This window comes from Gordionus sp. m RMFG-2023, chromosome 3 (genome assembly GCF_954871325.1).
Source record: "Gordionus sp. m RMFG-2023 chromosome 3, tfGorSpeb1-WG-v2, whole genome shotgun sequence".
Classification (NCBI taxonomy): domain Eukaryota; kingdom Metazoa; phylum Nematomorpha; class Gordioida; order Chordodea; family Parachordodidae; genus Gordionus; species Gordionus sp. m RMFG-2023.
The window spans coordinates 13,221,087-13,245,215 of record NC_088777.1 but is presented as its reverse complement, the minus strand read 5'-3'; the positions used below and the strand labels follow the sequence as shown (position 1 = coordinate 13,245,215).

The 24,129-nt window shown below is 26.8% G+C and overlaps 1 protein-coding gene across 1 annotated transcript in view; it reads left to right on the top strand.

The window, feature by feature from the left end:
* LOC135926603 (uncharacterized) overlaps positions 1-24,129 on the top strand; it is a 35,078-nt gene that overhangs the window by 2,962 nt on the left and 7,987 nt on the right. The window contains exons 4-12 of the mRNA XM_065462529.1: positions 5,570-5,779; positions 8,639-9,004; positions 9,233-10,107; positions 10,329-10,647; positions 11,720-12,198; positions 13,055-13,254; positions 13,602-13,843; positions 18,334-18,555; positions 21,314-21,448. Of these exons, the coding sequence (XP_065318601.1) occupies positions 5,570-5,779; positions 8,639-9,004; positions 9,233-10,107; positions 10,329-10,647; positions 11,720-12,198; positions 13,055-13,254; positions 13,602-13,843; positions 18,334-18,555; positions 21,314-21,448 (3,048 nt within the window). The remainder of the gene's footprint in view (positions 1-5,569; positions 5,780-8,638; positions 9,005-9,232; positions 10,108-10,328; positions 10,648-11,719; positions 12,199-13,054; positions 13,255-13,601; positions 13,844-18,333; positions 18,556-21,313; positions 21,449-24,129) is intronic.

Genomic DNA, 24,129 nt, shown 5'->3' with positions numbered 1-24,129 from the left:
ATATTTTACCCAAAAGAAAATAACGTAAGCCTGAAGATTTTGCTCATAGTTGGCACAAATGCTTGGACATCTATTAGCGAAATCTGAAGGCTTTGGAAATATTTTTCTTGCTAAAATCCTAGCCTTTTTTAAAAATCGGATCAAATCGAGCTATTTAACAACACTAGGCTAAACGGTCGTTTTCATCCCTATACTACTGACTAGAAGCCTGTAAAGTCTATTTTTTCATACCCGAATCTGGTAGCATATTTTTTTTAGATCTGGACCAGTCTTGCACCTTGGCTTAAATTTTTATAGGAGCTGGAAAAAATGTCAAACTCGATAATTTCTCTCCAAAGAACTTATAAATATTTTGTAACAAATGTTGATAAAAAATTCCTTATATAACAAATTATTTGGTGTAGCTTTAAATTCACTATATTGCGTTTGGATGCATTATAGGGCTATAGAGCTGGCCATACTCCAGATCGCTATGACCCAAAAACACCTATCAATTGGTGATGGATAATTGAAATGATTAAAGAAAATATGAGACTAAAAAATTATTGATTAAAAAAAGCGAAGAGATCGAAATTGATACCAGCATGCTTAAGAAAATCTATCTGTTAGGACAAGATTGTGAAAAGAAATATGGCGGAATATAAAGCATGTAAGAAGCATGCAGATCAGTCGGGATTACTGGTGCTTGACAGAATAAATATTGGAAGAATGTATTATATATATTTGTAAAATGTGTACTTTGGGTCAACTTTCATATGCTAGGTTTGAATATAACATAATGATATAGCGGATACATTGGTATTTTATATTATTGCAAAAACGAAATCACTCTTATAATAATTTTTTAAAAAATGAATTCAAAGAGGGCATTTTAAAAAGCAGTATGTAATCTCCTTATTTCTCTTTTCTTTGGTTCATAAAAATTAAATGAGACGCCATTTTATCGGAGATAAATTATTGCATCATTTTTTTAAAAGAAAATTAACAAAGTTAAAATTAGATATTTCAAAATGTAATTATAGGCCTTTAAACGGCTATGAGAATATATATAAAATAAATAAAAAAATATTTATATTATAAATTCCGCTAGATAAGGTATAAGGATTTATAAAATTTTGTTACTGCCTTTTATTTCATTTTTTTTATGTTATTTTTATTTAAGATATTTTTAGGAGAATTTTGCCTACAATTTAATTTTTTTTGTGGTAATTCTTAATTCCGCATATTTAAGATATTTTTAGGAGAATTTTGCCTACAAATTTAATTTTTTTTATATAAAATATAGGAATTCTTAATTCCGCATATTTAAGATATTTTTAGGAGAATTTTGCCTACAAATTTAATTTTTTATTTAAGATATTTTAAAATAGTTTTTCCTATAAATTTTTATTTAAGATATTTTAAAAAAGTTTTTCTACAAAATTTTATGGGTAAAATATAGGAATTCTTAATTCAGCAGCGTATGGGGGAGGAAGGGGAGTAGGAGAATTTTAACTACAAATTTAACTTTTTATTTAGTGAAATTAAATCTATTTATCTTAGATATAATAGGTTAGAATAAGCCAATTATTTCTATTATCGGGTCAATAATTCACGAAATTTTATAGATTCAAATAACATATCAATCAACACCCAAAAAGTCGAAAGACTTTGGCGGGATCTAAAAGCCAACTATAAAAGACATGGGGATAAGGATAATATTCATAAATATCTACTAGAATATAGATATTTTAGAAAATATAGATTGTTAAATAGTTTTGATATTTTTATTCATTTTATATATCACTGTATTAATTTCAATAATATACTTCAATTTAATGAATAAAATTGGGAATTTAATACTATATTTCGTGTACAAATCTTAATACTATATTTAATTGCGTCATTTAATACTATATCCTTCACTAGAAAGGTTAAAAAAATCACTTACACTTCAAAGGTGGGATCTATTTTATCCCTAATATAAAATTAAATAAAAATTTGTAGACTTAAATAAAAAATTAAATTTGTAGGCTGCCCCCTCCCTCCCCCATATATAAACGATGCGGAATTAAGAATTCCTTTTTTTTTTACACAATTTTGTAGTAATAACTTTTTCAAAATATCTTAAAAAAATTTGTAGAAAAAATTATTTTAAAATATCTTAAATAAAAAATTAAATTTGTAGGCAAAATTCTCCTAAAAATATCTTAAATATGCGGAATTAAGAATTCCTTTATTTTACCACAAAAGAATTAAAATTGTAGGCAATAAAAATATCTTAAATATGCGGAATTAAGAATTCCTATATTTTACAACAAAAAAAATTAAATTTGTAGGCAAAATTCTCCTAAAAATATCGTAAATATGCGGAATCAAGAATTCCTATCAGAGTTGTTAACGCTCTTTTTTAAAAGTAGCTAGCTCCCGCTCCTACCTTCTCAAAAAGATCTAGCTTCCTCTCCCGCTACTACATTTTTAAAAGGAGCTAGCTCCCGCTCCAAGTAATGGAGTGCCACTCCATAACCGCTCCTTTGATTTTCATTTTTTTAGAAGGTATATAAAACAAAATCATATTTTTTTTATCAAAAAGCTTTATTTACATTAAATGATCTATCAAAATATTTATAACCTTTTATTAGCTTTTAAAAGGAATAAATTTTCTAAATTATAATATAACAAACATCCACGCCTCTCCCCTAAGACCTGTTTTGCAATGCTAAATAGGCACTCCACAGGAGCACTAGAGGGAAGCGGGGTATTGTATTTTATAAAGATATTTTTTAATTCAGGAAATTTATCAAAAATAGTATTTTGGTATCATTATTTAAAAAATATTTGTCCAATATATTTCTTCCTGATGATCAATTTCATGGAATTAAAAAAATTTTCCAAATCAATTTGTATTTAAAAGAAAGATTTTTTACAATTAGATGTTTTTTTGGATTATGAAGCTCACTTTTGAAATTTAAATAATTTATTTAAACACAAAAGACATTTTGCCCTTAAATTTATTTGATCATTTGTATCAACCATCTTTTAGAAGTTTAAAATATTTTTTGTATGATGGAAATGGAAATTTGATTTCTTCATCTATGATCTCTAAATCCATTATATCTAAATCTATTTTTTATTATATATCTATAAAATGAATATTAATATGACTTACAAGATTTTTCAAAAAATTTTCAATATAAAAAGGAAAACTTGATGTTTAATATTTAAAATAGATGAAAAACCAATATAAAACTAGGCTAAACATTTAATAATAGATAAATTTAAATTTATTAAAATTTCATTTTATTGAATTTTAATTAATAAATATTATTAATATTTAATAAATAATTTAATTTATACATTAAATTTAAAGGAGCGGTGGAGCGGCGCTCCTCCACTCCAGCTCTAAAAGGAGCTAGCTCCCGCTCTCCAATTTAAAAAGGGTTTTTTAAAAAAAATGTAGCTCTTTAACAACTCTGATTCCGATATTTTACCACAAAAATATTAAATTTGTAGGCAAAATTCTCATAAAAATATCTTTAATAAAAATAACCAAAAAAACAATATTATAAAAAAAATAACATAAAAAACAATATTAATACTATATATCGTGTATAAATTTGAATACTATATTTAATTGCGTCATTTAATACTATATTTCGATTTAACCCTTCACTAGAAAGGTTAAAAATCACTTAAACTTCAAAGGTGGGGTCAATAAAAATTTGTAGACCTAAATAAAAAATATAATTTGTAGGCAAAATTCTCCTATAAAAATAATTTAAATATTTTACTACAAAAAAAATTAAATTTGTATGCAAAATTCTCCTAAATATAACTTAAATATGCGGAATTAATAATTCCTAAATTTTACCACAAAAAAATTAAATTTGTATGCTAAATTCTCAAAAATATAACTTAAAAATAAAAAATTGATAAAAAAAATATCATAAAAAAATAACATAAAAAAAATAACATAAAAAAAATAACATAAAAAAATAACAAAAAAAAATAAATTAATTCCTATATTTTACCACAAAAAAAATTAAATTTGTATGCAAAATTCTCAAAAATATAACTTAAAAATAAAAAATTGATAAAAAAAAATATCATAAAAATAAAAATTGATAAAAAAAAATATCATAAAAAAATATCATAAAAAAAATAACATAAAAAAAATGACATAAAAAAATAACAAAAAAAAATAAAATAAAAATAATATACCTGGCAGTAACCATAATTTCTTTTATTTTTATTATTTAGCCTGCTTGAGCAGGTCACTTCATAGAAGCTCTTATTTTAAGCAAAGCTTAAACATTAAAATATAAAGATACAATAATACTAAAGAACATTTTTAAATTTTTATAATAAAAATATAATATTTTTGTCATTTTATGATCTTTTATTATTTTTTTAAAAGATTGAATATATAAACAAACATGCCATTTAATCAATAACTAAGCAAAGTTATCATTTAAAGACAGTAACAATAAGCGAATTTATTTAAAACTGACTATTTTTATACAATATTTTGCAATAATGATAGTTTTATCAGTATATTTGTTGATTAAAATAAACTTATATATCATAAAAATGGCATTCGAATTCATCAGATCTCTCTCCATTGTTAATGGTGTCTTTTTTTAAATTCACTAACATGCGCAGCCCCACGGCCTTTGGCTACCAAAGTGTTTCTAATGGCTCATAGAAACAGTTAAATATAGGAAATTATATTTTGGCCCCAAGTAAACTTTTGGTTCTCCCCCTCAATGGAATCTTCCTGGAGCATGGACTTGAGCATGCGTTATATAACTTTCTGATTTAAAGAAAACAAATAATTAATTATGAATACGCTATCTAGCGGGATTTTTAAAGTTATTAAAAAAATAATTATTATTTACATAAAAATAATTTACACTAACCATAATTAACTATTTATAAAAAGTATACATATTGCTTTAAATTTTATATATTGTTTCAGAAATAAAGATGTAACTGTTGAAAAGTTTGATCCATATGTATTGTAATGAAAATTTAACCAGGAAAAATAAAATTAATATAATAAAAAATTGATTATATGGAAATGATTAAATGTAAAATTAAATGCCTTTAGTAATTAATCTCATATACCTTTATTTCATATTGAAATAATGCAATTTTTTATTTTATTAAATCAAATCCCAATAAAAAAAAATGATCATATTCATCGAAAAATATAAATTTTCATTAAATTAACAAAAACATACAGAGCTAAAACTAACTTAATTTGATTGGCATTTGAGTATTAATTAAGGATACATGTTATAAACTTACGACACTAACAAAATTAAAAGTGATATATTGTTATATTAAATTTGATTATCAATTATTTTTTCTTAGAATTAAAAAATCATTTATTATTTTAAGAATTTACGTTATCGGAATTTATGCTATTTTTACTATCAATTTTAAGAAATGATATTATTTTCCATTATTTTTGTTCTAAGAATTAATTTTAAATAATATAAAATTATATAAATCTAGAGTAAACTGTTATTTATTATATTTAAAGGCTGCTAATTATATCAAATTATTTTTTTGTTGTTTTCCAAAGGCGGAAAAATGGATCATTGGTACTTGATTGACCCCTCTAATGGGGCCATAATAAACGCATTGAAAGACAATGAAGGCTTTTACGACAAGTGCTCGGTTCAAGATCCTTACGCTTCTACTGAGCCAGAAGTGGAATCAGGAGAAAGGTTGTCAACCCCAGAGGAGCGGAAAGAGAAGACTGCCGAATACATGCTGCGTGTGGTTAAAACAGGTTGAATTTACGTTTTGTTACTTTTATGCAACTCTCATTGTTCTCTATCCAACCTAAGCTAATGATGATGAGACCCTAAGAAAGAGGTACCATACCGATTTAAAGGAGTTTTCGCAATTTTAAAACATTAAAAAATGTATGCCCATCAAGATGCCCATTCAGGAATTATTCAAATCAACTATATCATTGACAAATCAGAAAAGAGAAGAACGAAACGAATCAATCAACTTTCATAAAAAATTATTATTTTGATGTTTCAATGTGAATTATCGGGAAATAGTTTACAAATGTATCTAGATATCGATACATCGACTAAAAATATATCTAGTTATTAATACATTCCAACAAATGTACCTAAATTAGAGGTCTACAATGGCCGGGGTTTTAGCCATAAAGCTCGTCCACTTGTTTTGAAATTTATTTAACCTACCCGCCCGCCTATTTATCTATAAAATTTGTTTAACCCGCCCGCCCGCCCGCCCGCCTAATTTTTAAAATAATGGCTGGTTTGGCTCTTTATATATTTATTATAATGTATTTTTAATTAAACATATATAATATGGAATATTATTATTATTTTTAACAAATTGAAGTCTGCTCTACTTATTTTGCCTGAAAAATATCAAAAATTCACCCGCCCACGCCCGCCCATTAATTTAAAAGTTTTTAACGCGCCTGCCACCCGCCCAATGTTGTAAATATTTTAGGAAACACGACCACGTCCACCCAAATCTAATCTAAATACTTTATTTTAACAGACCAGGAAAATTGCAATGCCTCTTCAAAATTTGCTATAAAACATTTCGATTTTATTTAGAAATTATGCTAATAAAACGAGAAATGATTTATTTACGTTTACAATGAAAGCTGAAAAAATCTTATCAGGTTAATTCAGCGAATCCTTAATTGCGAAACACTTTTTAGCCAAACTTTTACCGCGATGGAGTTTTAGAGCCAAAGTAAAATCGCGAAGGCAATTTCGCGAACCCAGTATAGCGAATTTATTTTTGCGAACACTAGAACATACATTTTAGCCAAACTTTTATCGCGAACCCTTTATAGTGAATTTTTACTGCTAATGTATTTTGACAAAGTCATTAAACTCTAAATATATTGCAAATGCATTTATTAAAAGAAAAAACATATTCATTAATAATTTATCCGCATAAGTTCCTTAAATCATTAACGTAAAGTGTTTTAAGAATCTTAGATGTGACTTTTATATGATGTGATAAAAAAGTAAAAGGTCTTGGTCGTAGGTATAGGGTATTAATGAATTAATAAAAAATAAGTTCTATAGACTAAATATTGGCGAAACCAGATATCATTTTCACCAATAAGGATCAAGATTAACTAATGAACGCAATAATTAATAGATTCTTATAAAATAAGACTTCGTAGAAAAGTAGGACAGGTAATTCTAAGCTCAATAATATATACCTTTGTTAAGGTTAAATAAAATAAAAAATTTTTCATTGAATCGATTTTTCAACCAATTTTTTTTAAAAAGATATTTACATAATATGATCTTAAAAATTTATTTCAAAATAAAATAGTCATGTCGCGATATTGATTTCGAGATAATAGATTCACCTAATAGTTTTCGCTATATTGTCTTCGTAATTTGGGTTTCGCGATAATGACTTCACTATAAATATTTCTTATTATTGATTCGCGATAAAAGTTTTGCTATAAAATTCATGTGAAATTGAACCGAAGAAATAACTAAAATATGAGAGGAAGATTGTTATTTTAAAAACCAAAAACTTGCAGGCCCAGCCCTAAACCAAATTGCACGCCGGGCTCTAATTTATTTAAAATAAACTCGAAAACCTTGTATCAAGGTATTCAGCCGATGCCTTGGCCTTTATGGCATTGGGATTATACTCTTTATTTAATTAAAAATTTCGTGTAAGCATAACTTATAATAAAGATAACTATATTGGTAGGATGAAATTTAACAAAGCTATTTACTTTAGCGAAAGATAATGAAAAATATGGTATATGGTGAATTTAATGACAAATCCAAAAAACATCATTTTAAACCCGACCCCTTCAGATTTTTCTAAATTTTTACAAGAATTTGTGTATATATATATTTATATATATATATATTATAACTAAGATATAAATAAAATTTTAGCCTCCGACTCCAGACAGCGGCTGAGGGTTTGACCTCTAAATGTCAAAAAATGTGGAATTTTGGGCAAAATGCACTCCTTTAAATTTTAGATATAATTAAGTCATTTAGATTTAGATTATATAGATTAATTATAGACCTTTTAAGTAACATAATTAATAGGCAAGTTAGTTGACTTTATTTTTAAAAAACGTATCGTTCAAAATTGTCTAATCAATTCATATTTATCAATCAAAATTTAAATTTTTTCTATTAACGATAACCAATAAGGATAGACGTTTATTCAAAAAAGTCTCCATTTTTTAAAATGGATAGGGTGGGGGTATCTTAAATGTAGTGTTGTTAAACAGCTCGTTTTGAGCCGATTTTTATAAACGGCTAAATCAATATTATAACAAGAAAACAATTGTCTAAGCATCGAGATTTCGCTAATAGATGTCTAAACCTTTGTGCCATCTATGGGTGAAATCTTCAGGCTTGCGTAATATTTTTGTGGATAAAATATTGAGTTAGCCGTTTTTAAAAATTAGCTCAAATCGAGCCTTTTAACAATAATATTTAAATTATCATAATGCTATTTATTAACCCCCACCCCGCAATGGAAGGCATGCACACTGACATCTGTAGAATATATCTTTTTCAATATTAGTTATACATGTAAATTAAAAAAAATTAACAATTCGTTCTATAAGGGTTGTCTCTTAATTTATATTTATTAGTATACACCCTTACGGCTTTCGATACTAAAACCTCCAGCCAGCTGTGGAACGTTACTTATTTAGCTTATAAGATTTTTGGCCCGTCAATCACGCCTATCAGCCAACCGCCTGTCGTCCAAATTAATTATTCTGACCACCACCCTTTGACAAGTCGGGAGCTAGAAGAAGATCTTGAAATTAACCATTCGAATGAGAGAAAACAAATGACTGATCAATCGGGGGCCCAGATAACAAAAAGGTCACATGATCAATATTTGTTGACTAATCCGGAGCTAAAAGAAGAGTTTGGATACAAATTATCAACCCGTGAGAGCTTTTTGAGCGATTGTCAAAGGGGTCAACTCTTATTGCTCAACAATACTAATTGTGAGTAGTTTTCAGATTATTAGGCTTGTAACGAAAAGGAATGGATGGAAGTAGTAAAGAAAGGAGGAAGGAAGGGACATAAATGGGGGATAAAACTGATAATAGTAATAAATTTAATTTTTCGTCATATTAGATAAAAAAAATTATTGCCATGATACTTTTAAGGTTGGAATATAATTTATATTTTTTAAAATCCTTTTCATCATATTTTATTTATAAATTCTTTAGCCAAAATTAAATGGTCTATAGACCTGACATCCCCCGTTATATCTTTATACGCTGGCTCTACTTTTTCTTCCTCCCATCGGTCACTTTTGAAAGTCGTTTCCCAACACTCGCATCCGTCTGTGCATCACGTTCAAGAGGAATTAATTTATCCAATCGACTTCATAACCGTCTCAATCCCCGATTTTTTGAAAAAACGAACTAGATTTAGAATCCAAAATTGCAATCAAAATATTATAAGAAATGGTCATTATATTTTTAATTACTCAGTCGAAACACATTTTAGCAAGCCAAAGAATAAGGTCAATTATCCTAAACATGCTCATAAGGATAATCCGACTTTAAATTCGAATAGCCGAAATATCTGTCCGATTAACTCTTGTAAAAAATCAAATCATTTTGCCACTTTACCCGAGATAAAAGTTGGTCATTTTTCGAATGAAAAGATTTCCCGCGAAAAAGTAAACAGCTGTCTCAGAGATTGGGATTGGGGGTTGGAACCGGTAGCTGCTCTATTTTTAGGACGGGCCTTTACAACCTCGGTCGTCTCTAGACCGAATTCGTTTACCACCGAAATCCCTAAAAATATTAATAGGAATGGGGAAAATATAACTAGCCATTTCAAAAAAGACGAAATTACTAAAAATGGTATGCTAAGACATATGTCTAAGGAATTGAATGACTTTGAGAAGCCTACGAATCCCGAAAACCCGAGGCAAGATGACACTTTTTCTCCTAAAAAAGAAATAGTTAATTATCATTTGACCATAGCAGATTACGATAGACCATCATCTTTGAGTGTGGATTCCTTTTTCGCTCTTCCGACGCTCGTTTCTTCGGATCGGTCACGCCCTCTTGCCAAGAAGTTTTTAAGACAGGTTTTTGCTTTTCTATTACAAATTTTTTATTTTAATTTGATGAAAAATTCATGCAAAATATGTAAAAAGAAACGGAGAATAAAATTAATAAAAAAAATAAGAAATGAATTCATCATAAAACTAAGAAATAATAAATGAGAAATTAATTAATTGATATACAATGGGAAAAAAGAAACTATAAAATAATAGATAAATGAGGAAAATGATTTATTTTATACTAGCAAACTCGCCCGATAAGCATGATTGGCATAGAGGATAAATCTTCCAAACTTTTCCCTACTTTTCGAAAGTCCATCACCCCTCAACACCTCAATCAGAATGGCCCTGTCAATCAAAAAGAGATTAGTGACACGCTTTTTGATATTCTGCGGAAAATAGAGAGCAAACCCGTTTCCGATCGTTTTGCTGAGACCTTTAAGAACTCGAATTCTCATCTCGATTCCTGTAACGATAAAAAAATTAAAAGATCGTCGATCAAACATAGTGGACCCAGAAATAGTTTAAAAGAGATAGACGAAAATGTCCATGATTCTAATATTGGTAAATATATATTATTCTTTTCATAAATTTTTGTTACAGCCATTTATATAATTATATACACGGTTGTGCAGATTTAATGGAAAACATTTCCATATTTTTTAATTTATTTGCAAATAAAATTATTTGACTTGAAAAAATAACATATTTATATTAAAGATCTGCAAGCGGCCCGGCCCGACCAGTACTCGGGTGGGTTTTTAAAAAAAAATAATTTGGGTTAAGCTTGGTCTGGCCTAACATTTTTTAAAGAATTTCGGACCGGGCCGAATCGATCTTAAATTTTTAAATATGATATCATTACATTTTCTCAAATATATTGATATATTTTAAAATTCTTGCTAGAATAATATTTTTTTACAATAAAAAAATATTAAATTTTTATTTTTTTTATTTTAAAATTTATTATTAGGCATACAAATATAAAAGTAAATAATACAGAATACTTATCCAATATATACAAATAGTTTACATGTACAACTTAAAAATATATTAAATCTAGTATATAAAAATATTTATAAAAATAATACTGTATTTATAAAAATAATAAATATATATAATTAAATAAAATATAAGTAATTTTGGTATAACGGAATTTAAGAAAAATATATAATTTAACAATTCTAGAAATTTAAAGAAATTTAACAACCAACGACTTCATAATACAAAGTATAATAATGGAAATATAATTAGTGCAAATAATTATATATTTAAAAAATTCTGGCCAGGCGGACAAATAATTTTTATTTTGGGTCGAGATTTTCGGGACAAATAAAAAAATTCGCTCGAGATCGGGCCGGGCCTGACAAATTTTTTAAAAAGATTTCGGACCAGGTCGGGATTGAAAAATTAGACCCGATGTAGATAATTAATTTATATATTCTTATCAATTTTTACAAGTTAATTGATTTTATTTACAAACGATAAAAAATATGGAAAAGTTTTTCCCTTAAATCTGCATAACATTGTAAATTGTGAAATACGAATTATTAAAAGTTTTTAAGAAACATTTCCTATTTTATTTCTAATTTTTATAACAATAATATATCTTAATTTTTATTTTCCTTTATTTTAGTAAATAATATACTCGATTCCCAAAAACTTGAAGAGCCCGCAGCTGTTAACACGAAATCTGATTTGTTATCTGGCCGATTTCATCCATTTCCCGTAGAAGTTATTCCAGTAACCGACCTTTTTTCTTCACATTACTCGTATCCTTATCCCTTTCAATCCTCCTTCCTTCGTTCTACACCTCTTCATTCAACCACTTCTGACCAAGATATGGATTTAAATCCCGCCCTCGTTTGGTTCCACCCCCCTGACCAGCTCGCTCCCCCTGGAGCACAATTGGCTTTATACAACAAGCCGGGAAATGGGGTAAAAAGCAATGGCTATTACGATTACCTAAATAGTTACGGTATTGGGAACAATCTTTCGAAAGATTTGGGATTTTATTATCCTATAATAGACGGGGAAAGGCAGAAGCAGAACTATTACAATTATGCTGTATCGATTTACATCATTTTGTTGACATTGGCGTTTCCCTTCATTTTGGTGAGAAATTGGAATTTGAGAATTTAAACTAAAATACATTTCTAAAGCGACTTCCAGATAGGACGTTTATATCGTGAAAGTCGTGTCTAAAAGTCATATAGGGCTGGGAAAATTAAAAACACGATTTTGATTTAATTTTTTGAACTATTTTTTTTTAAAAATGCATTTGGTTGCTATGATCTCGTAGATTTATATGCTACTAACTTTCATTACTTATTTTAAAATTTGAAGAATTATTTTTCAAGAATTTTTTTACAGTAGTTTTATTAGATTATCTTGTCAATCAATACTTTTATATGATCTTGAATTAGGTTGTAGGGGATGGAACTTACAAATATAATCTAAATTCGAATTATAAAACATAATCTTAGTGTTAAATGGCTGCCCGTTGGGTCGATTTCTAAAAAAGGCCCGTTTATGATTTTAGGCAAAATAATATTTCGTAAGTTTGGAGATTTTGCTCGTGACAGAAAGATTTAGGCCTCTAATTTCTAAATCTCGAGGCTTACATATTATTTTGGCTAAAATTTAATCGGGCCGTTTTAAAAAATCTACTCAAATTGGCCGGCCGTTTAACAAAACTACATAATATCTTGGAAAATGAGGGAACAATTAATGAGATCTATAATAGATTAAATATGAATAGATTTCGCATACCTCAATACGTTGTAATTTTATAACATTGGAATTATTTTGATTTGATAGATTTTTAAAATTTTTACGCCAATTTCATAATGTATCGTAGAATATTTTTCCCAAGTCTACTGATTTTAACTTTTTTCTTTTATGTTATGTGCATAAACAATTAATTAAATATAGATAGAATGAATAAATAAATTTGCTATTTTTTTTAAAGTTATGGCACTCGAGCGTTCGATTCACTCAATTAGCTCTCCGTTTTCTTCCTGGCATCATTCGTGTTAACATGCATATGGATTTAGGCAAATGTTTTAATGAAATATCGAAAAGACAAGGGCGCCTTGTCAAAATTGGCAAAATAGTTTGCAATACTGAACGCGTGCTCGGTTACGGTTCTTTCGGTACTGTCGTTTACGAGTGAGTAAATAACGAATTCTTTAGGAGTGAATGAAATTATCGATAAAGAGAAAATGGGGAATGAATAGGACATAATTAATGAAATCTTGGATAAACATCAGTTAATGATATAAAATGGGACACGGAAACTATATATTCTCTTTAAGTTCCCATTATATCTCTTCAGGTCAAAATTGATCATTATATAATGGATTTGAGCTTTTCTTTTAACAGTGATTTGCATCTTATTTATAAACTAACCATTAATTATGTTTATAATAGTGTGCTACAAAGTAACTAAGAAGATGTTTTTTGAATGAGTTTATATACATTCAAATGTCAAGCTACCTTTTTTTTTTATAAATTAGGGGAACTTTCGAGAATCGTAAAGTAGGCGTCAAACGGCTTCTTATTCTCGATAACAGCAATCACTCACATTCTTCTAATATCTCTGATAGACTTACATCACAGGCGCGTCGAGAAGTCCGGGCCCTGATTCGCTGCGACAGACATGATCATGTGATTCGATATTTTGTAACCGAAACTCTTGGGGACTTCATATACATAGCTCTAGAGTTGTGCATGGTATCATTCGAGGCCTGCTTCAAAGGTAAAATATAAGTTTAAAAATAATTCTTATTTTTTATTTATTGAGGCATTCTTTCTTATAATTTCTAACCTATTGTTCAAGATCCTTTTAACTTTACTCAAAATCACTACTTTCAGACATTCATATATTCTTTTTATATTACTTACTATATTCATATATTCGTCATCCTAACTGTCACTTGACATTTGAATCTCCATTTACATCCCATCTCTCATTATTAGTTTAATATTCCATTCATTACATATATATTTCACTCTGAGAATCTCATAATTCTCGCCATCCTCGTCTGCTACACGTCATTAATTTCTAGTCTCATACCGCTTAGTTAAATTAAGAAATTCTTCATTATGTCACCACAAAATTATTTTACTTCTTAACATGTCATTCATATTTCCCTTTTATCACTCGCCAATTTTTCCTCTCTTGAATGAACATCAATGTCATAGCCAGGGTATGGCAAATTTCAGGCCGCTAACAAAAAATTACCCCCACCTCCCTCCAAAGCGGGGAAAATGTAATTTTTATTTATATACTTATAAGCGTTTTATAATACTATTATTTTTTCCCAACCAATTATTTCTTTATTTTATTAAATATATCTAAAATAAACAAGGGATGCAACTGGCTATGAAAATCTAAGCCTGCTGATATATTTTTTGAGAGGTAATTAGTTAGATTAATAAATTTGAAGAATCTTTATGCAAAAAATATAAGAAACTGCATTTTAAAGAAACTTGATGATTTAAATATCAAAGCAAATAATATAATACGCAAGGCATAAAATGAACCAATGTTATGTCCAGCGAGTTTAAGGGAATTCAGTCACGTCTACAAAAAAACTGAATAAAACTATGCAAAATATGTTTTCACCATATTGTTATAATAATCTTCCTGCAATTTTAATTTTTTTAAAATTTAGCAAATACATTTATGAATTTTGCAGCGATTTAACATAGCTAGTAAAAATACCGGTAATAAACTCAATCAAATCTCAGCTTAGAGATGGAGCGGCCACTTCTAAGCATCTTATAATTATATTTAAGAATTTTGAATCAATTGTGACGTTTATTCTATTGGTAGAAATATTAAGACTTGAAAGTTTCCGCAAATGATACAGTGGAAACTTCAGGTCTGTATTAATATGATTGATGCAAAAAAATTGTTTACTATTATAAATGCTTTTATTCTTTTTTATTTATTGGAGGTTTTTCAGGTTTGCCTGGATAGGCTTTCGTGTCATCCGTTATCACTTTCATACACATCCTCGTCTAAATATATTGAAAGATAAAAGAAATGATCAATCTTTTGATCTTATAAAAATAAAGTCAATGATACGGAGGCTTAAAAATTTACATGATTTTTTGGTTTTTACAAAAAGTGAGCCTGATCGTTAAAAGGATTCTAATAGAATTATTTTAAAGAGTATTTATTTTGAAATTATTTATTATTTTAGTGAACGTTTTAACGAAAAGTTTCCGGTGATGTGATTTTTTCATGCTGCTTCAAAATTTTTTATCATTCAAACTATTTTATTGCATGGTATTATATCTACTCTTTAAATCTCAATATCGAGACCTTGAATTGCGTAATGAAAATTGCCAAATCATTATTGGCTGAGAAATGAAAAGCAAATCGAACATGATATTCTCCAAAATTTTTTTAAAAATTATTTGCTAAATAAACGGCTTACTGCATACAAACAATTAAATAAATGCTATGTAGCAGTCCTAAAAATTGGAATGTCAATAGGTTAATATGGAGCATTTTCTTCAGCCCTCAAAAAGGGTGTTATCTAGCACAAGAGAATTATAAAAGATAATCGAAAAAATAAAATTTTATATTATAAGTGTATGGGAAAAAAAAATTACACAAAGGAATTAAATTCGATGATTTTATAATAAGGGTTAAATTAAACGCTTGGTATAAATATATTTTTAACTTCTTGCTTCCATTTATTTATATTTTTACATTTTTCAATAAAAAGTAAGCCTTAAAATTGATATTAAATTAACCTTTTGACGCCCAACTTTTTAATAATTAAAAAAAAATTCTTTTTCTATAAATTATTCATTTATACACCCATAGATGCCCAAAATGTTTTCAAAATTTTATTTTTAAATACACAGGTAAAAAAAAATGATGATGCAATTTGACATCATCAGGTAATACAAAAAAATACAAATATCTATTTATTATAAAAATCACGAAAACAATTTCTATATTGATTAAAATATAAATATATATTATATTTTGCACATTTTGTTCTGGGGTATGCATTTATGCATAACTTGTATCTTTGCTTCATTTCGCAGGAATTCGGTCAATGACCAATGTTCTCATATCTGATATCAGATATAGGAGCCATTATATAAGAACTTTTTTAAAAAATTATTGTTCATTCAAAGGTATCTATGATTTTCTTTTACTAATTTTGCCTGCCAATAACAATGCGTTGACAATATGTGTTTTAAATTTGATAAGTTCATGAATTTATTCTCTTTTTCATGGCATATTTGCCGCCAAAAGCCATGAATTTACTACATACATATCAATGAGATGAAAAAGGATTCTCAGGTAGAACCTTTTACCTTTAATATCTATAGCATTCAACAAGCATATCATGTAAATCGACTCCTCCCATACCTTCATTATATATTTTTAATATATTTGGTGGCACTTCAATATATTTTTTGCTACTTAGTGACCATCTTTTTTATTTTATATCGGATGAACACCGACAAATGATGAGATGACGTGCACAAACCTATTGTCATACCATTTGGCAATAGCTCCCCACTTATCTCTAATTCTGATGATGTTGGATTAGTTTGATTTCCCGCATAAATCTTAAAATTATATACAATCCCGTATAAATTTTGTTCACATATATTATTTAGTATATTATCTGAAATATATAATTTAAAGTAGATATGGAGTTAATATATTGGTTAAAGTGGAAAATGTATTAGTATAATTTGTGTCCAATTGATGGATATCACCTGCTCTCCATTTAATATTATTTTGGATGATAATATTATCATTATTTTCTGGATCTTCTATCTCGACTTGAAGATTATTAGATGTTGGTGTTGATGAAGTTGAAGGAGAATCCTCGTAAAAAGTGTGCAAAATACCTTCTTCATTGTCTAATTCATCGATGTGGACTTCCGAAAGAGTACCTCGACTAGTATTAAATTATTTTTCATCTAATAATTATACAGATTCATTTAAAAAATATAATAAATGTAAAATTATAATATAAGTCAGAGGAAAGTCTTATTAACGTCAAATTCAAAATTGGTGTGTTCTGATTGGATTTAGAATAATTATGGTGAAATATAATTATAACTATTATAAATATAAAATAAAATAATTGTTATATAAAAGGTATTCTAATATCCCAATGACTTATTTTGGCATCATGCACTTTAAGTTGATAAAAAAAAGAGCATATTCATTTTAAATAAAATGATTATTCATAATATTATACTCTTATAATAATGAACAAAAAATTGAATAAATATTATCCACAGAATTCGTTATATTGTCGTTATAAAATCATATAATTCAGTAAAATGGTAAAGATAAAATTATGAAATATGATTGGATGAAATTTAAAAATAAAACATTATGAGTTAATAATTTTAATAAAATACGAAAGTATTTTTATTATATTTATATCGTATGATGTTAAATTAATTCTAGTGGCTTTTATAAATTTAAAATATTTAATTATATTATATGATGTCAAAACAAATCGTGTGACGTCAAAGGGTTAATAAAATTTATGAAAAATAAAATGATTGCAAAATTCATTAAAGAAATGAGAGATAAGATGATAAGGAATTTCTAATATTGAGGAGTATAGTCTATGATGGCGATATTTTATAATTAATTTTTAATTATATTCTTTTTCTTCTTTTTTATAAAAATATAAAAAAGTGAAACAATAAAATCCACTAATCAAAAAAATATAATCATTACAATTTTGAATGTAATTAAGAATCAGTTTTTTCGAAATTATTTTATCAAAATACGAGTACATAAAAAAAGTTTTAAATACAACAGTATATAGTAAAACTTGTTTAATTTAGACTCTTAGCAATACGGCCAACTCCTTAATTTAACCAAAATTTTGAGTCCCCAATTAATTCCTATTAACTACTGTGTATTAAAAAAAATACCTTAATAAATTGGGCAACTGTCTAATTTGGGTAAAAAATCTTTGTCCCATCGCTTCCCAAATTTGGTAAGCTTTACTGTGTATAATATGCCATTTTAAAATAAAAATAGCCTCTTCTTGGCAAAAGTTCTGGCTACTAGCCTGGTCAAAAAACCAAAAATTTCATATATTATCTACTTATACGAAGTTAAAATATCTATACTTTCTTCTCTTTTTACCATATTCCTTTTTCTTTTCATTCTGATATTATTTATATATTTTATCTTAAAAAAATATTTGTACAATTATATTTTTCTGCATTTTACAGCCAACAATCTTTTAGATTGTCCGTTGAAACCTTATGACTCTACTACGGGCCCCAATCAGAATGGTTTTAACGCATCTCTCCCAATAAACTGGCTATCAGATTGGTCAGATTCAGGTCATGTAGGCGTAGAAAAATCGATTTCCATTAGTCAGTTTCACAGCGATGGCCACGTGATCCGCAGTTGTCACGCTGGCTTTAACGCGCGTTCAATTGACCAAAAGGGTACAAGAAAAACATTTACAAAATTTATATAAGAGACTTTAAGAAATAATATCCTAAAAATATTAAAAGTAGGAATCGGGCCTAGGATTAAAAAAAATTGGCCAGACTTTGGCTTGAAAATTTTTTTTCTCAACTCCAATAAACAAGGTAAATAGGAAAATGCATCAAGATGATATAAGAGTTTATCTTACAACCCCTCAATAGTAATTTGATTTGTATGCTACATCACCTCTTTTAAAAATATAAAAAATTACATTGTTTTTTTATCAAAATAATATAATAATTAGAATTAATCTGCGATAAGGACCAATCAAATAGTGAAACAAATAGTGATATGTACTGCATTTATCGCCCGGAAAGGACCGATAAATAGCATGATTTTAAAAAATTCAGGCTGGACTTAAAAATATTTAAAAAAATTAAAAATCCACTTTAGGCTGATTTTTAAAAAATATAAATTTTACTAATTAATCAGTTGGAAAGCTTATGTGGGAACGCTTAATACTCTTATACTGATCATATTTTAAAAAATATGAAGGGAAAAAATTCTAGGGATTAAGAAAGAAAAAGAGAAAAATAATAATAAAAGAAAGTAATTAATGGAAAGAATGATTGAAAAATGTTTAAAAAAAAGATCAACAATGTAATCAGAGACCAGCGGAGGGTACTAATTACATGTCCTGGCGTGGATTTTTTATAAAATTATGTATTTCGGCCCTATTATTATTTAATTTTTTAAAAAATAAAATTTTAAAGTCAGGGTTTTTTTCAAAAATATACTAATTCTTTATTTTGAGGTTCGTTTTTTTGAGCTAATGTTAATATGAAATCATTTAATGTCTAATAACATTTAAAATTTCTATCTTAAAATAAAGATTATTTAATACCAAAGAAAAGCTATATTTGTGTTCATTTTAGGTGAAGGGTATTTTATTTTATAATATTATCTGTTTGATTGACCAAAGATAAAAATTATAATAATTATTCTCTAAATTAATAACTATTTTATTTATCTAAGTGTACAGTAAAGTATATAATTATAATGATGTTGTTGGTTATATTGTAAGTTATTTTCTATTAATTTATAAAATAATTACATATAATATTAGTTAGATTTGGTTATTTTGGTCTGGAATTGAAGGCACAGTTGTTTAAAATGAGAAAATCAACATTAAAGTTTAAAATCATACCGGAAAAACTTATCGATTAATTTAATTAAAAATTTCACAAATAATTTATCATATTACTAATTAATTATAGTCTAAAAATTTAAATATAAAATTTATTTGATAAAATCAAAATGCAGGTGAAGCAAACATAACACCTTATGATTTATTTTAATGTTCAAAATGCTCCATTTACATATTTTTTTATTAGAATTTAATAAATAAATTCAAAATAATAGCTTCAAATCATTGAAACTAACATTATATTTTATTAATTTTTTTCTAAGTTATTCTTACAATTAATAAAAATGCATATAAAATAAAAATAATAATTAATTAATAATTATTTTCATATATTCTTTATTAGCTTATTTTAATCTTTTCTAGGAGCCAAATAAGTTCCAGCATTGCGGTATAAATTTTAAAGAAATAACTAATTCGTTTATTACTTATATCAAGTGTTTGTAAAAAAAATTGTCTGCAAACTCTGACTTTAACATTTTTTACTTTATAAGTATGAATAGTTTTATAATTTAAAGAATCTTTTGCCCTTCTCTTACATGGAGTCAACAATAAATTTGCAATAGAAAGATCCCTTAGCTTTATTAGCTAAGCCTCAAAAATCCTCATGAATATTTCTACTCTGATCTGCATTAACTTTTTTATGACATTGAAATATATATTTATTAGAATGATCATTCTGAACCATCCTTGCTTTTTTCAAATCACCTTTAATATTGATATAGGTCTCACCAATTTTCTTAGTCTTTTTCTTTCATTTGCTTTACTTGAAGTTGAAGGGCTAGATAAAGTAAAAATAACAAGATTCCTTAATTCAATTTTTATTATTTAATGAGCAAAAAATGCTTAATAATTTATTTAAATGACGAGCAAGTGGATTATTAAAAAATTGTGATAAATTTTACATAATATTTAATTTTAAATTCAATTTTTATATCTTTAAAGATCACACATGAAAACTATATTATGAATACTATAAAATAACAAAAAATTTACCTTGATATTGAATTAATTTGGGAATAGATATGGAAGGAAAATATTTTACGATTCAATATGGAAAGCGAAAAATTAAAAAAGGAGGGAAATACAACACATGATTAAATAAGATAATAGGATAGGCCATGCATAAGAAAATTACATCTTTATATGCAAATAGCACAAAATCGACAGCAACTTTGGCAAAATTTAATATTTTTTAATCTAGTTTTTATTTTTATATATATTGAGAATAAATAAGTTATAATCCACTTCTAGCTGAAAAATTTTGAAAATGTTGAGTAGAGCACTCCAATTCTAGACCTACGATATATTGTAATTGTTTAAATAATAAATATTTACTTATTTCTAAATTGTATATTCTATTTACCTAAGTATTTTCCAATGAGAGATATAAATGGTTTTGAAAGAAATATGAGAATCGATTATTATTAAGCAACAACTATAAATATCCTGCCCGGTTTTATGGAAAAGATATTTTTTCGGCCCGGCCCAAGTTGATGAAAAAAATTTTTTAAGATCCGACCTGGGTTTTTTTCAATAAAAATTTATATGCTCCTATTCTTTTTCGATAGATCGCCAAATGCCCGAAAACGACAAATCTAAAAATGATGAACAAATTTGGGAAGACGTACTGAATCGCATTAGTGCTCGCGAACTCTGCTCTCAAATGTTGAGCGGATTGAGTCATCTCCATTCACATAATATAGGTTATTTTGAAAGTTTATCATATAAATATGAAGGGACAAGAGAAAAGAACTAGGAGAATAAAGTTAAAAAAGAGATTGATGAAAGAGAAAAAAAATAGAAGAGTTAAGGAAAAAAAATTATTTTGTAATCTTTATAAATTTATTGCTACCCGTTAATGGTAAACGGTACATATATATAATACCTATAGTAGCTTTTATTTTAGAGTTAGACATTGAACTTCAAAACTGGAAAAGAAAAATATAAAAAAAATTTTATGGCGAATTTATGAGGTTTAAAACAAGGATGTGAACCCTTCGACAAAAAAAGGGTCCGGGTTCGGGTACAGGAATAAAATTTGAAAGGACCCGGGTACTGGTTCAGGGAACATAAAAATAATGACTCAAAATAAGATTTTTTAAATTCATTTATTATTATACTTTATTATATACATAGTCATAATTTAGAAATGAAATAATTTATATTTTAAATGTTTTATTCTCGCACAATCATAATATCTTCTAAAATACCATCCTTGAGATTTCCACGAGAAGTAGACAATATATATTTCAAAGATGAAAATTCACCTTCTACCCTTACCTAAAATAGATAGTTATCTTTATAAAATTATTGTACTTGTATCGCCGGTACAGTATGAAGATTCTAGATAAGATATATAATTCTGAATATATTGAAGAATTTTCTTCCCAGAATTTTAAAATATTTATATTCTTATTTATTCTCTTATTCTGACTTTACTATTAAAGATGCAATATGCATTTTTTGATCCTCCTTTCTATTTGATGATAATTTGATTTTTTTTTCTCTATCTAAAAGTAAAATTTCAAGATCATCAATGTTGCTATAATTATTATTATCACTATAACCACTCCAATATATTGTAAATAATGGAGTTTTGCTTTATGCCATAAATCCTTAAGATGTTCTTTAGCCATTTGTTTTTGATCAATACTCAATTATCGAGGGTCTAAATATAGCGTATACAACACTATTTTGCAAATATTGTTGCTCTCGAATTTTCATGTTTTCTAGTATTTCATATAAAAAGGACTGTAAATTTTTCTAAATCTAATCGGCATCTAATCCATATGCCTTAAAATCAAATAAACATAATTGTTCTGATTGTAATCTTAATATTGTTATTTTTAAAGGAACTAATACACTAGTAAGGTCCTTTATTTGGCACCAATCTTCATCCGACAAAATGACTTCACATGCTCCTATAATAAAATCATTACAGAAATCTTTCAAACTTAATAATCGTTCTAGCATCATTCAAATTGGGGACCAACGTGTTGTGCATTATCATTTAAATTAAAATATTACTTGTACTACAAAATAATTCACTTTTAAAATAATCAACGTATTTCTGTAACATAGCATATTAATAAACTTACATAATAAAATATTATTACGCTGGAAAATAATTTATGATATCAATCTCTAAATAAAATGGAAGTCCAGGAAGAAAATTGGAAGAAAAACGCGTAAAATAAATGATTCCACAAAAAAAGTTAATTAAATTTTAAAAAATTTATATTATTTTTTAAAAAAATATTTTTATTTTTAAAATTTTTTATGACATCTAGAACCCTTGGACCCTCCACTTTTAAAAAGGGTTCAGGTTCGGGTTCACATTCCTGGTTTAAAATACAAAGTTTTTTAAGTAATCTCACGAGCTTAATATGGAATTATTGCAATGAAAACCAGTGTGTTTATTTTTTTAATAGATTTATCAATCATTAAATAATTAAAATTTTGATAGGTAATCATATAAAGATGACTGGTGTATGCACCGTTAACCATCTAGCAGAAGAAATTATTAAAAAAAATTTTTTTTTGAGCCACCCAACATTAAATCGAATAATATATTGTTCCTTTTATAATATTTTATCTATTCGATCAAATTATATGAAATTATTCGGTTCATAAATATTCGAAAATATTATTATTTGTAACCTCTTCCTTTGCCAAACATTTTATTTTAATTTAAATTTATTTAATTTTTTCTTATTATGCACCTGTTTTGTCAATTCAATTAAAATTATGAAAATATTTTTTAAAACAAAACATACAAATAACTATTTTAAAATATAACTATTCATTTTTTTGGGAATGTGTAGTCCCACCTCCGTTTTTATAAAATAATGTTTTATTTTATATTTGATATGTTAATTTTAATATTATAAACTATGTTGACTAATTAAAAAATCAAAATTATACTAACTAAATTAATTATATTTGATTTTTAATTAAAATTTTAAAATGAATTGTTTTCTAACAATTTGACAAGCACTTGCTCAACTTTTGTCTTAAGATACTGCTGGTGAATTGATTCATAATTCAATTGATGACGACATTCCAGGACCATCTTCTACAAGAAACTATTCTGTAATTTCTCGCAATTTAAAATGGAGAAAAACAAGATATTATATTACAAATCCTTTCGATGGTTAAGAGGATATAATAAAATTTGAAAACGATTTGCATAGTAAAAGTCCATCAGATATATTTTCCTTAATTTTCGACGAAGACTTATTCCTAATTGTAGTTCAAAGTAATATTTATGCAAAACAAATGAATATGCCTAATTATGTGCAACCATCCCAGATTTTAAGAGATTTAATGGAATTCTATTATTTACCTGATATCATTCGCTCCCACAAGAAAGGATGTTTTGGTC